At 39.9% G+C, this 13,502-nt stretch overlaps 1 protein-coding gene across 2 annotated transcripts in view; it reads left to right on the top strand.

Annotated features, from left to right (window-relative positions):
• Nup98 (nucleoporin 98 and 96 precursor) overlaps window positions 1-13,502 on the top strand; it is a 96,864-nt gene that overhangs the window by 40,278 nt on the left and 43,084 nt on the right. For both annotated transcript variants that reach the window (XM_051149078.1, XM_051149077.1), the window contains 3 exons: window positions 5,033-5,166; window positions 8,865-9,052; window positions 11,841-11,957. In XM_051149078.1, the coding sequence (XP_051005035.1) occupies window positions 5,033-5,166; window positions 8,865-9,052; window positions 11,841-11,957 (439 nt within the window). The remainder of the gene's footprint in view (window positions 1-5,032; window positions 5,167-8,864; window positions 9,053-11,840; window positions 11,958-13,502) is intronic.

Raw genomic sequence — 13,502 nt, 5'->3', positions numbered from 1 at the left:
ACCAAACCTGAGTCTTCCACAGTTAAGAGCCAGTGCTCAACTGCTGAGCTGCCTTTCTGGCCCCAGAAATGAGGTCTTATTTTGGTTTTGTTCTTTTTAAACAGGGTTCTCAATGGTCCTGGAACTCACTTTTTAGACCAGGCTGTCCTCAGAGTCAGTTTCCCTAGTCTTGTCTTTTCCCCTTTCTTCTTTTCCTGTATGTAAATATATTAAAGTTTTTAGGTATCACTTTATGTGTATGAGTATTTTGCGTACATGTACGCAGAATGCATCAAGTACACACCGGGTACTCAAGGAGACGAGAAGAGGGAATCAAGTCCCCTGGCATGGAGTTACAGTTTTGAGCCAGCATGTGGGTTCTGGGAATTGAACCTGGGTCCTTTCTCTACAAGAGAAATAAGTACCTTTAACTGCTGAGCCAACTCTCCAGCTCCCAGCCTTCATATTTTTATGTTGATAGTTGATATGGCTCATAACTTACCACTGTCTTCTGTCCTCTGGCTAGAAATAAGTTGAGAGCTAGGCACAGGGGCACCTTCCTGTAACTGGCACTTGAGGCACAAGGATCAAGAACTCAAGGTATTTCTCAGCTGTATAGCAAATCCAGAGCCAGCCGCAGCTGCCCAGGTCCCTACCTCAAAAGAACAAACAAAAGAACCCCAAAGAGTTTTTTCAATGTTTCTATTTTCAGGTATATTTTTTTAAGATACTGATTTTTCTTGAAACTCTGGGAGGTTTGCTAACTGATACTAACATTTTCAGATATCCTTTATTCCTTAATTCATTAGGATTTTTAATTTTTGATTCTGCTTTGTGATTTTTTTCCATTTGTATTTTAAAATAAAATAATTAAAACCTTACTGGCAACTTGGTATTTGTGTTTACCAGCATCTTTCATCTTATAACCTGTAGTCTGAAAAATAGTTCCTTAAATGTTGGAATGTGAATTCTCAGTTGATAGATGATGCCATTTTTCTCAATAGTTGCTTTTGTCCTTTCCATGGGCTTAGTTTTCATGCTCTATGATAGTACAGCTTATCTGTTGAATGTCAGAGAAGTTAGAGTGATAGCAGGTAGTTTATTCATCATTCATTCATTTATTTATTGTTATTTTTTATTTTTCGAGATAGAGTTTCTCTGTATAGCAGAGCCCTGGCTGTCCTGGACTTGCTCTGTAGATCAGGCTGCCTAGAAGTCACAGGGATCCACCTGCCACTGCCTCCCGAGTGCTGAGATTAAAGACATGCGCCACCACACCCAGCAAGGTACTTTCTTTTTCTTTTTCTTTTTTCTTTTTTTAAGATTTATTTATTATTATGTGTACAGTGCTCTGCCTGCATGTACACCTGCAGGCCAGAAGACACCAGATCACATTATAGATCGTTGTGAGCCACCATGAGGTTGCTGGGAATTGAACTCAGGACCTCTGGAGGCGCAGTCAGTGCCATCTCTCCATCTCAACAGCCCCCAGCAGAGTGGACTTTTTCCCCTTTCTTTCTTTCTTTCTTTCTTTTTTTTTTTTTTTTTTTATACTCCTTATGTAGCTGAGAATGACATTGATTTTCTGGTCCACCCCAGTACTTGGATGCCACTCTACCCTTTTTATATTGCAGTATAAGGATCAGTCAGATTGAGTACTTTATGCAAAATTGACAGAGTGTCACCTGAGTAACATTCCTGGCCTCTGCAGATGAATTATACATTTATTTAGTCTTCTGTTTTATTTTAATCCTACTTGATCAAATACAGTGTCCCATTCCCTCTTTCCTCCTATTTTTGAGTTGACCATATGTAGCTCATGCTGTATTAGGAAAGCAGGCCTTGAACTCCTGATTCTCCTTGCCTCCACCTCCCAAATGTTGGGAACATAGGCATGTATGACCATACCTGACTCTTGATTCAAGAATTTTATGTTATAGTTGTATATGACTGCCCATTTATAAATACTTGTGTTAACTTTTAGAATGTCTAACTTTGTATCACAAAATCTTAATTAAAGGGAGCTAGATTTATTATAGTAAACCATTGTTGGGTGGAGGTCTCATCTTCAAATTTGTCATGGTGGTATCCCTATAGGTTATTGTAGTTTGGTGTCTTCTTTTGGTTTACTATACTTGTCTCATGGGAAATTCTAAGTGTTATTTAAAAAAAAACAAAAACAAAAAACCAACCTCAATCCAAGCAGAATTGCTGTGCTAGAACGTTTTTCTAGCACTCTGGAGGCAGAGGCAGGCATTTCTGAGTTCAAAGCCAGCCTGGTCTAAGAACAAGTTCCAGGTGAGCCAGAGCTACACAGAGTAACCCTGTCCCAGAAAAGAGAGAAAGAAAAAAAGAACATCAGTCTATGCTTTGTCATTAGACTTGGTTTTAATCTCTTTAATGATTTGGTCCTATTTTAATTTTTTGATGTTTTCACATTGTAATGACTAGAATATAATGCCAATAGTAGTTTCACTAGTGTTCTCTTAATTTTTGGGCACATGTCAGCTTTTTTATCTGTATCTACAAAACAAATATTTTAAGTGGATGAGTATTTAGCCTGCATGAGTGCATGTGCACCACATGTGTGCCTGATGCCTGCAGAGGCCATAAGAGGGTATTGGTTTTTCTGTAACTGGAATTGCAGGTAGTTGCTGAATCACCATATGGGTGCTGAAAACTGAACTGGGATCTTCTATAAGAGTGACAAGTGCTCTCGAGCATTGAGCCGTCCCGCCATACACACCTTTTATTTGAAAACATTCTTTTTAAGCACATGTTTGCATGCCAAGTGTATGTAGGTGTACAAGTAGTCCAAAGGCGTGAAGTTAAAGCAAGTTGCAGAAAAAAATAAAACAAAATAAAGCAAGTTGCAGGTATTTGTGAGCTGCCTAGTTGGGTGCTAAGAATTGAACTCTGATTCTCTGGAAAACCCAACATGTGCTCTTAATCACAGAATCATCTCTCCAGACCCTAAATCTTTTTTTGATACAGAATAATTTATTTATTGTTGTTTCTTTTTTGAGATAGGGTTTCTCAGTGTAGCCTTGGCTGTCCTGGGATTCTCTTTGTAGACCAGGCTGGCCTTGCACTCGCAGCAATCTGCCTGCCTTTGCCTCCCGAGTGCTGGGATACAGGTGTGCGGCACTGCACCTGGCCAAGAAATCTTTATATTTGTAATGTAAAACAAAATTTTCTAAATATGCTTGGCTTTGTTAAAGATTTTAAAGCATTTATTATGTATGTAGATGTTTTGCTTACATGTATTTCTTCATACCTCCTGCCCAGAGTGGCCATAAGAGGGCATCAGATACCTTGGAACTGTAGTTACGTATGGCTGTGAGCCACCATGTGGATGCTAGAAACTGAGTCCAGGCCTAACTGTCAGATCCTTGCTTTTTTATTCTTGTGACCAAGTAAATTTTTAGAGATCTTTCTTTTAAGGGATAAATGACTGTCAAGTAACAAAATGATGAGTAAAGATAGCGTTCTTGAGCAAGGGATACAGCACTCGGGTATTGTTTGCCTAGCATGGGAGACCGTAAATTCAGTCCACAGTAGGAAAGTAAAAAGGCGGTTATTTCTGAAATTTCTTAGTCTCCTTATGTAACTTTTTGTTTATTGGTAATGCCATGTATCAAAAGATAAACTGTATCTATATTTCGCTTATATGTAGTCTTTTTTTGTTTCTATTATTGATTTGTGATAGGATCTTAATATGTTACCTGGGCTAACTTTGAACTCACCTCTCCTTTTTAAATTGCCTTCCAAGTAGCTGGAACTACAGGCACGTGTCACCATGGCTCACTTTGTCTGTAGTGTTAAATCATCTTAGTTTAGATTCACTGTATGCTCTTTACATTATTATCTCTTCTGGGTCTTGGTCTCTCTCTCTCTCTCTCTCTCTCTCTCTCTCTCTCTCTCTCTCTCTCTCTCTCTCTCTCTCTCTCTCTTTTCTATGCTTGTACTACTCCTTAAATATCTACAGTGTCTAAACTTCACACATCATGTAGCTGTGTGTGTACTTCAGACAGGGTCTCTCTCTGTAGCCTGAAACTCATTGCAATCCTTAAACCCTTTGCTGATGGGATTACAGCCTATTCTGGTGATGGTAGCAGTGGTAGCTGCTTCTGCTGTTGTTTTTCTTTGCCCCATTATGAGAACTTAGAGTTGTTATATGGGAAATCTTTAATATGCATTCTTACTATATTTTTTCTTTAGTGTATTTCTAAATCTTTGTCAGAGGAAAACAGTATTTTTGTTTTGTTTTTGAGACACGGTTTGTCTGTGTAGCCTTGGTTGTCTTGAACTCACTTTGTAGACCAGGCCAGCCTCAAACTCACAGACATCGTTTGCCTCTGCCTCCCCAAATGCTGGGATTACAGGCATGCGTCACCTCAACCAGCTGGAAAACAGCATTTTTTCCCACTCTGATAATTGGTGATTTAATCCTTGGTAAATATTTTTAGAATGATTCAATTTCTTTATCATTGGTAGTATACCACAGCTCTGCTTTTCTTTTTTATGTACCACATTTTTTTTTTTTTTTCTGTTCTTTGAATTTTCTCTGGCTGATAGGAAATGTTCATTCTTTTGCTTTGAGAGGAAATTAAATTAGCTAGCCAGCCTAGAAGTTGGTTTGTGGCCTAAGCTGAGCTAGGGTATACTTGAATTGGTGATTCTTGTGTCCCAGCTTCTAGAATGCTGGGCTCTATAAGCATGTGCCACCATACCCAGCTAAAACAATAACTTATGTAATGTGTGCTAGTGATAGATAATTATATTCTTTCTAGGCTATTTTAGTTTATTTGATTACTAGTTACAGTGACTATTTATATGTAATATTTCCTACGAAATGGCTTTCCAGATCTTTGCTTACATTTACTTAATTCATGGTTTTTCTGTTTTTAGTTTGTTCTTTGTCCTGCTTTAACCATTGAGTGGGTCTGAATATTCAAAGATTCCATTCCTGTAAAGAGTGTTGTTCTCTGATACTAATGTGTTGGATCGTTGAACTTATTCCCCATCCTGCATCCTTTTCTTTTTTGAATAGCTTTAACAGATCCAAATGCTTCTGCCGCCCAGCAGGCTGTTCTCCAGCAGCACCTCAATAGTCTAACATACTCACCCTTTGGAGACTCCCCTCTCTTCCGGAATCCTATGTCAGATCCTAAGAAGAAAGAAGAGGTAATTGTTTTTTGTTTTAAGTAAGACTAAAACTGAGCTTTAGCTACCAAAGGGACAACAGTTAATGGATATTTACAAGTAAAATATATAGTTCCAGACCACTACATTTTGACATTTCACCCATGTGAGAAGTAGAGATGGTTTGGTAAATAAGCAGTTGGTTCTGATGTTAGGGGTCCTCCTGTATCCACTTGTCCAGTGTTCGGGTGAAACCTTTTCCTAAAATGGCTTTTAGGGATCAAACTCTGGTCTTCATGCTTCCAAAGCAAGTACTTCACTGACTGAGCCATCTCCAAAGTCTCATTTGATACTTTTTAAAGTATTGTGTAAATCTAGATTGTGATTAGATGGATATTACGTTATCCATACAATCTGATGCCTTACTTTGCCATGGGGGGCATCATGTTTAATGCCCTCTTATAGCCACTATGGGCAGGATGTATAAAGAAATAAATGCAAGGATACAAAGCCAAAGAAAGAACCTTAAGAGCTTGTCCATTGAGGGAACTCAGACTCTGAAAGTTTAAATATACTATAGCTCCATATAGTAGATGACAATAATAGAGTAACCAGTTTTTTATTCAGTGAGTAAACCATGTTATATAATGGACATCATCGTCCATTAAATGAAACAGAGTACATGGGTAAGCCTTGAAAGCATGCAAAGCAAAAGAAGCCAGCATGTTGCTACATTGTTTTATGTTGATATACCCAGAAATTGTGCTTGTCAAGGGATGAAGAGGAAATGGTATGTGCAGAGAGCCTTGGAAGTGATCGAAATGTGCTAGAATTAGTGATAGTGATTGCACAGCCTTGTAAAGACTGTAAAAATTACTGAATTATTAAAGCAGTTAATTTTCTCAACTTGCCAAAATCTAGCATCACTTACAGTCTCAACGAGAGATTACTTAATCGGGTTAGATTTATCTGTGGTGGGGTTGATTTGGGAAGATGCAGCCTAAAAGCAGACAGCATCATACCTTGGTTTTGAGCCCTGGGCTGTATCAGAGTACTAGACATGCATGGTGGGTATGAGGAGGCAACTGCTCAGGTTCCTGCTGTGGCTTCTCAACTAGATGCACTGTAGCCTGGAATTGTGAGCTAAAACAGACCTGTCTGCCTTAAGTTGCTTTTTGTTGGAGTATTTTAGCAACAGAAATGAGTTTGCACAATTACATACAGTAAGTGGCAAATTTTTATGAGAGCTTTGATAAATTTTTAAATTTTCCTGTGTAGTAGTGCACACTACTCCCAGCACTCAGGAAGCAGAGACAAGCAGCTGGTGTGAGTTCAAGACCACTCTGGTCTAGATAGTAAGTTTCAGGCTAGCCAGAACTACATAGTGAGACCTTCTCTCAAAAAACAAGTAAGAATTTTAAAATATTATAAGAAGCATAGTATACTTGTGTGAATTTGATGAGACTTTTCAGAGGAGGTAATATTTTTTTTCTTCTAATCAAAGACACCAAAATTTAAAAGGCCATGAGAAACAGTATTATCTGTACTCACATGTGTAGATATAGATGTTTATGAATATTTACAATTGTGTCTGTATCCGAAGATGGCTCTAGGTAGTTGGGTTTTTTGTTTTTTCCCCATTATGTGGGTTCCTGGAGTCAAACTCCAATCATCAGGCATAGGTTCTTTTACCTGCTGCGTCATCTCACCAGCCCGGGATAGAAAAACCGCCCTGAGGGCTGGAGAGATGGCTCAGAGGTTAAGGGCACTGGCTGCTCCTCCCCAAGTCCTGAGTTCAATTCCCAGCAACCACATTGTGGCTCACGACCATCTATATAATGTGATCTGATGCCCTCTTCTGGCCTGCAGGTGTACATGCAGGCAGAGCACTGTATACATGATAATAAATAAGTAATAAATCTTTTTTAAAAAAAGAAAAACCGCCTTGAAAATTTTCATGAGGATAGTCTGCTCTAAAAAGAACTATGACAACCTTTTGTTTTATAACAAAGTCTTACTCTAGCCTTTGTTGGCTTCAAACTTAGAGAACTATGTCTGCCTCTCACTGCAGATAGTGGGATTAAGGCATGCACCCACCACACTGGACATGAAAGTCTTTAAATGTAAACATCCACCTTGAAGTCATGGGATACAGACTTATCTGACCATGCTCAACAGTTTTCTTGAAGGATGATTCTCCCCCCCCCCCCCCCCCCAAGACAGGGACTCTCTGTGTAGCCTTGGCTGTCCTGGACTCTCTTTGTAGACCAGGCTGGCCTCGAACTCACAGTGATCCGCCTGCCTCTGCCTCCTGAGTGCTGGGATTAAAAGCATGTGCCACCACGCCCAGCGGAAAAATAAAGTTTTAAGATTTTTTTTTCCGTTACTATTTTTTAAAAATAAGAATAATATTGTCATGCTTGTTTTATACATTTAAAACTATTGCGTGCTGATAATTTTTCATGTTGTGTTAGTACATCTTTATAAAGCACTTTCCAAATCTGGTTTATCAATTGCATTTTAGAATATGTTAAAGCAGAGGCTGGAGGAGGCTCAGTTAGAACATTTACTGTTCTTGCAGGGGACTTGGATGCAGTGCTGTTTTCTAGCCTCCTAGGTTACCTGCATGTACTCAACACTTGCACACAAATTATGAAATTGGTGTTTTGGCTTTTGAGACAGGATTCCTCTGTGTAGCCTTTGCTGTTCTGAACTCACAGAGATCTGCCTTTCTCTACCTCTGCTTCCCAAGTGCTGGGATTAGATGCATGTACTACCACTGCCTGGCTGAAATAGATTTCTTATTTATTTAATTTTTTAAATTTTTATTTATTGTGTATATATTACTCTGCCTGCCATGTACACTGCAGAGCAGAAGAGGGCACCAGGCCTCATTATAGATGGTTGTGAGCCACCATGTGGTTGCTGGGAATTGAACTCAGGACCTCTGGAAGAGTAGTTAGTGCTCTTAACCTCTGAGCCATCTTTCCAGCTCAATAAAAAATTTTTTTAAAAATTATTTATTATTATGTATACAGTGATCTGCCTGCATGTACACCTGCAAGCCAGAAGAGGGCATCAGATCACATTATAGATGGTTGTGAGCCACATGGGGTTGCTGGGAATTTAACGCAAGACCTCTGGAAGAACAGTCAGTGCTCTTAACCTCTGTGCCATCTCTCCAGCCCTTAACCCTAATCTTAATAACTAGAAAATAAGCTGGTGCAAAGGATCCATTTCATGTACATATGTGATGGTGGGCATTAGTGTCCTTGGCTTAAGGAAGCCAGTACTTCAGAGAAGATAAAATTTTAAATTTGGTAAACCTAGTTTAGCCTCAAGTTGAGTACTAAATGTACGAAAGCCAAGCATGGTGGTGTATGCCTTTAATCCTCACATGTGAGAGGCAGAGGCAAGTGTTTCTCTGAGTTCAAGGCCATCTTGGTCTACATAGCAAGACACAGGCAAACAAAGCTATATAGAGAAAACCCTGTCTCAAAATAAAAGGGTGGTGCCAAGGGCACGTCAGTCACTGAGCCTGGCTTTCCCCTATCCCCTTCCTTATTTTGGAGACAGTGAAACAATACCTTGCTATATAGACCTGGCAAGTCTGGGCCTTTCTGTGTAGCAGGGCTAGTCTTGAACATGGAGGAGTCTTCCTGCCTTAGTCTGCCAACTTCTTGGGTTACAGATGTAAGCTAACATATCAAGCTTGCTTGATGTTGTCATTTCTTTTTCAGAGACTGAAACCAACCAATCCAGCAGCTCAGAAGGCTCTTACTACACCTACTCATTATAAGCTCACACCTCGCCCTGCCACCAGAGTCAGGCCAAAGGCTCTGCAAGCAACAGGTACAGCCAAGTCGCATCTCTTTGATGGGCTGGATGACGATGAACCATCCTTAGCCAACGGAGCATTCATGCCCAAGTGAGTTTTATTTTTCTTAAACAAGATAATATAGTGATTTAGGTAATAAAACCATTTTAATAATCCTGGAGTAAAATAGTTAACACAAATATTTTGATTACTATGATTCCTTTTTTTGTTGTGTTTTTGCTATTCTAAACAGGGTTTCTCTGTGTAGCCTTGGCTGTCCTGGACTCGCTTTGTAGATCAGGCTGGCCTCGAACTCACAGCGATCTGCCTGCCTCTGCCTTCCGAGTGCTGGGATTAAAGGCATGTGCACCCAGATTGTGAGTCCAATTTTATATGTTCACAATTTATAACTCTAATCATCAGGGCCTCAAGATACAGCTCAGTGGTAGAGTGCGTGCCTAGCATATATACGATTGTCTTTGGATCACTAGCAGTATAAAAAAGTTTTTTGTTGTTGTTTTTTTAGTGTTAAAGGTCAGGCTAAGAAGAATTTATATTTCTTTTTAAATTTCTCACATAAGAATTGTTTATTGATACGGAACCAACAATAGAATAATTAGAAAAAAATAAAATAGGAAAGAGTATGGAAGTTTTTGCTGAGCGTAGGAACATCCACATAAATGATGCTTTAGACTAGCGTGTTGAGATGTCCATGGCAAAGGGCCTGAAGAAAATGACATAGCAGATTATTGACACCAGAAGAGAGGGGTTCTGGGTTGCTTATTCTAAATATGTAACTAGATAGACACTGGCATGCACACAAACATTTTTTTCTTAATCAGAAAAGTTGTAGGTTTTGTTTTAGTTCATTATTTATAAATCTTTTTTGTGAATGATGATAAATATATTACATCCTTTTTTAAAAAACAATAATGGGTTGGGGAAAGTTGGAGTGGTGGTGAGCATTAGTCCCAGCACTCAGGAAGCAGAGGGAGATGGATCTCTGTGTTCCAAGGCCAGCCTCGTCTATGGAACCAGTTTCAGGTCAGCTGGGACTATACAAAAAAGCCCCATTTAAAACAAACAAACAAACAAACAAACAAACAAACAATAAAAAGGGGGCAGGGGTTTGGGCTAGAGAGGTGGCGCAATGGTTTGGAACACTTGTTGGTCTTGCAGAGGACAAGTTCTTTTTTTTTTTTTTTTTTTTTTAATTTGTTCACTTTACATCCCGATTGTAGCACCCTCCTTCAATGAGTTCAATTCTTAGCAACTTTAAGATGCCTTACAGCCATCTTTAGCTCTAGTTCCAAAGGATCCCAAATCATCTTCTGACCTCCTTTGGGCGCCAGGTGTGCAAAACATACACCTAAAATAAATAAAGTTTTAAAATTTTTATTTTCTTTTTTTGAAATACGGTTGAGAACTGGGGAGATGGTTCAGTGGGTTGGGTAAGACCCTCTGCACAAGCATGGAAACTTGAATTCAGAGCCCCAGCACCTGCAGGAGAAGCCATACAGGGACACATAGATGGCTCTGCTTTGTGTGTCATAGTGGTACAGGAGAATTGCAGGCATTTTCTTTTCTGTTTGCTTACGTGAAAGACCCCGTCTCAACAAAATAAGGTAGAAAATGGTAAAGCAGGGTATCTAAGGCCTACTTCTGGGTTTTACATTGGCTGGTGCAACCATATACCTAATAAGTTAATTGCTTTGTCACAAAAGATAGAAAGTATAGTTTTGAGTTTATTGTGAATGATTTTTTAAAAAGCAGAGATAATGTATTCATATGTATTTCATAGCATTTTACTGAATAGTTAAACAGAGCCTTTATGCTGTTCTGCTTTCCATTCTGTAGCTGTGGTAAAACACTGACCAAAAGCAGTTTAGGAAAGAAAAGAATTTATTTGGCTTAAACTTTCTGCTTAGACTTTCATCATTGAGGAAAGTCAAGGCAGAAATGCAAAGTAGAAACCATGGGGGAATGCTGTTTCCTGGCTCACTCTCAGAATTGTGTATATGCGTGTATGTTGTATATACTCTTTTTTTTTTTCTCCCCCCCCCCCCCCCCCCCCCCACCCCCACCCCCCCAAGACAGGGTCTCTCTGTGTAGCCTTGGCTGTCCTGGACTCATTTTGTAGACCAGGGTGGCCTCCAACTCACAGTGATCCGCCTGCCTCTGCCTCCTGAGTGCTGGGATTAAAAGAGTGCGCCACCACGCCCAGCTTTTATTTATTTATTTATACAGTATTCTGCCTGCAGGCCAGAAGAGGGCACCAGATCTCATTACAGATGGTTGTGAGCCACTGTGTGGTTGCTGGGAATTGAACTCAGGACCTTTCAAAGAGCAGAAACTGCTCTTAACCTCTGAGCCATCTCTCCAGCCCCTCTGTTATATATACTCTTGAGTGCAAGTGTCCTCAGAATCTGGAGCCCCTGTGATTCCAGAGAATTACATAGATGGTTGTGAGCTGTCCTTTGTGGTGGGAGCTAGGAATCAAACACAGAGACCACTACAAGAAAAGTGTGTGTTCTATGTGTGTGGTTAAGTTAATAGGGTCTCTCTATGTAGCCCTGGCTATTTCTAGAACTTGGTATGTAGACCAGACTGACCTCCAATTCACATAGATTGTCTGCTTCTGCCTCTTACGTGCTGCGATTAAAAGTGTGTTCCATACACCCACCTTCAAGGATATTTTTCACTTTAATTTGCTTCTTCTCAGCTTTATTTAAAACAAGTACAATATATTTGAGGCTGTATGTTGTGATTGTTCCACTAAAAAATTTATATATGCAACTTATTAGGTGAGTTTTGGGTATACAAGAGTGACCTTTGGGACTCTAGTTTTTAAAATAAAAGCTGATACTTTAATATTTTTCTATTTCTTCTCTATTTTTAGAAAGAGCATCAAGAAATTGGTTTTGAAAAATCTTAACAATAGCAATCTGTTTTCTCCTGTTAACCATGATGCAGAAGATCTCGCTTCACCATCTGAGTACCCGGAAAATGGAGAGAGGTAAGCTGAATTCTGCTTCAAGATGTCAGCTGCTAATAGTTCAGGAGCCCCTAGATGTTATGTTATTACTTGTTGAGTACTTTAAACCTTAATATTAGTGGAGCTCTGATTAATTTCTACAGAACCACTTTTGTAATTCTTTTTGTTTGTTTTGGGTTTTTTGTTTGTTTTTTGTTATTTTGTTTTGCTTTGGGGTTTTTTGGGGGGGGGACTGTTTTGGTTTTTGGTTTTTGGTTTTTTTTTTTTTTTTTTTTTTTTTTTTTTTTTTTTTTTGAGACAAGGTTTTTCTTTGTGGCTGTACTGGACTCAGTTTGTAAGACTAGCCTCGAACTCACAGTGATCCACCTGCCTCTGCTTCCCTGGGTGCTATGATTACAGGTATGTGCCACTGCACCTGTATAGGCATACGGTTATTGTGTGATTTAAATTCTGATTTCCTGTCTCAATGTTGTATAAACTCTGCTCCCCAATTGTCCTCCTGATATGTCACTAAAGACGCTTGCAGCCAATCAATAAGCAAGGGAGAGAACAGGCCTGGACTTCCTGCCAGCCAGGGGAGGAGGAGTTAGGAGAGGAAGTGAGGAATTCAGCCAAGGGTAGCGGAGGTCCGAAGAAGATCAGGAGGAAGGAGCTAGAGTCAAGGAAAGCTACAAAGTGCAAGTATTGCTGTGGTGTTTGCTGGGAGTACGACAAAATAGCATAGAGGGTTGAAACAGACTTAAACTGCTCAGATTGTGTTGTGAAGCCTTGCATTATAAAAGAGTCTCAATTATTTGTGTGATAGCCAGGTTAAGAAATAATTAAGGGGCCCTGCACAAACTGATGAACCAACCAAGTACACGGCAAGCAGAGGACCCACACCCCTGATCTGATGTAGCCAATGGACAGGTCATTCTCCACATGGAGAAGGGGAGGAGAGAGCAGGGCACTGCCTCTGAGGGGAGAGGTCCTGTCGGAACACAGAGGAAGGGGATGCAGGCTATCCATATGAGACCTGATAGGCTCTGGTCTGATGGTGGGGGAGGAAGACCCCACCTGTCAGAGGTCATGGGGAGGGGAATAGAATGGAAAAAGGAAGGAGGGAATAGGAAGATAAGAGCAAGGGGATTATAATCAGGATGTAATGTGAATAAATTTGTAATTTTACAAAGGAAATCACTTTGTAATTCTTACGTATGGTTTTGGACAGTTTTCAGCAAGCACTTCTATTAATTTTATTTAGGTTTTTCATTTAGAAGATTACTGCGGAGCTGCTGGGAAAATAGTTCTAGTCAGTAAAGTGCTTGTCTTGAAAGCACAAGGACTTAATGGAGCCTAGCGACTGACATAACAGAAGAAAGCAGGGCCTGATGAAATGGCTCAGCAGTTAAGACCACTGACTGCTCTTACAAAGGACTAGGTTTCCGTTCCTAACACCCACATGGTGACTCACAACCATCCCTAACTCTAGTTCCAAAGCATCCACCACTCTCTTCTGACCTCTCTAGGCAGCATGTATGTGCATTCTATGCATACATATCTGGAGGCAAAATACTCATACACATA

This window comes from Acomys russatus, chromosome 7 (genome assembly GCF_903995435.1).
Source record: "Acomys russatus chromosome 7, mAcoRus1.1, whole genome shotgun sequence".
Classification (NCBI taxonomy): domain Eukaryota; kingdom Metazoa; phylum Chordata; class Mammalia; order Rodentia; family Muridae; genus Acomys; species Acomys russatus.
The sequence above is the reverse complement of the archived record's forward strand: the minus strand, read 5'-3'. Positions and strand labels throughout refer to the sequence as shown.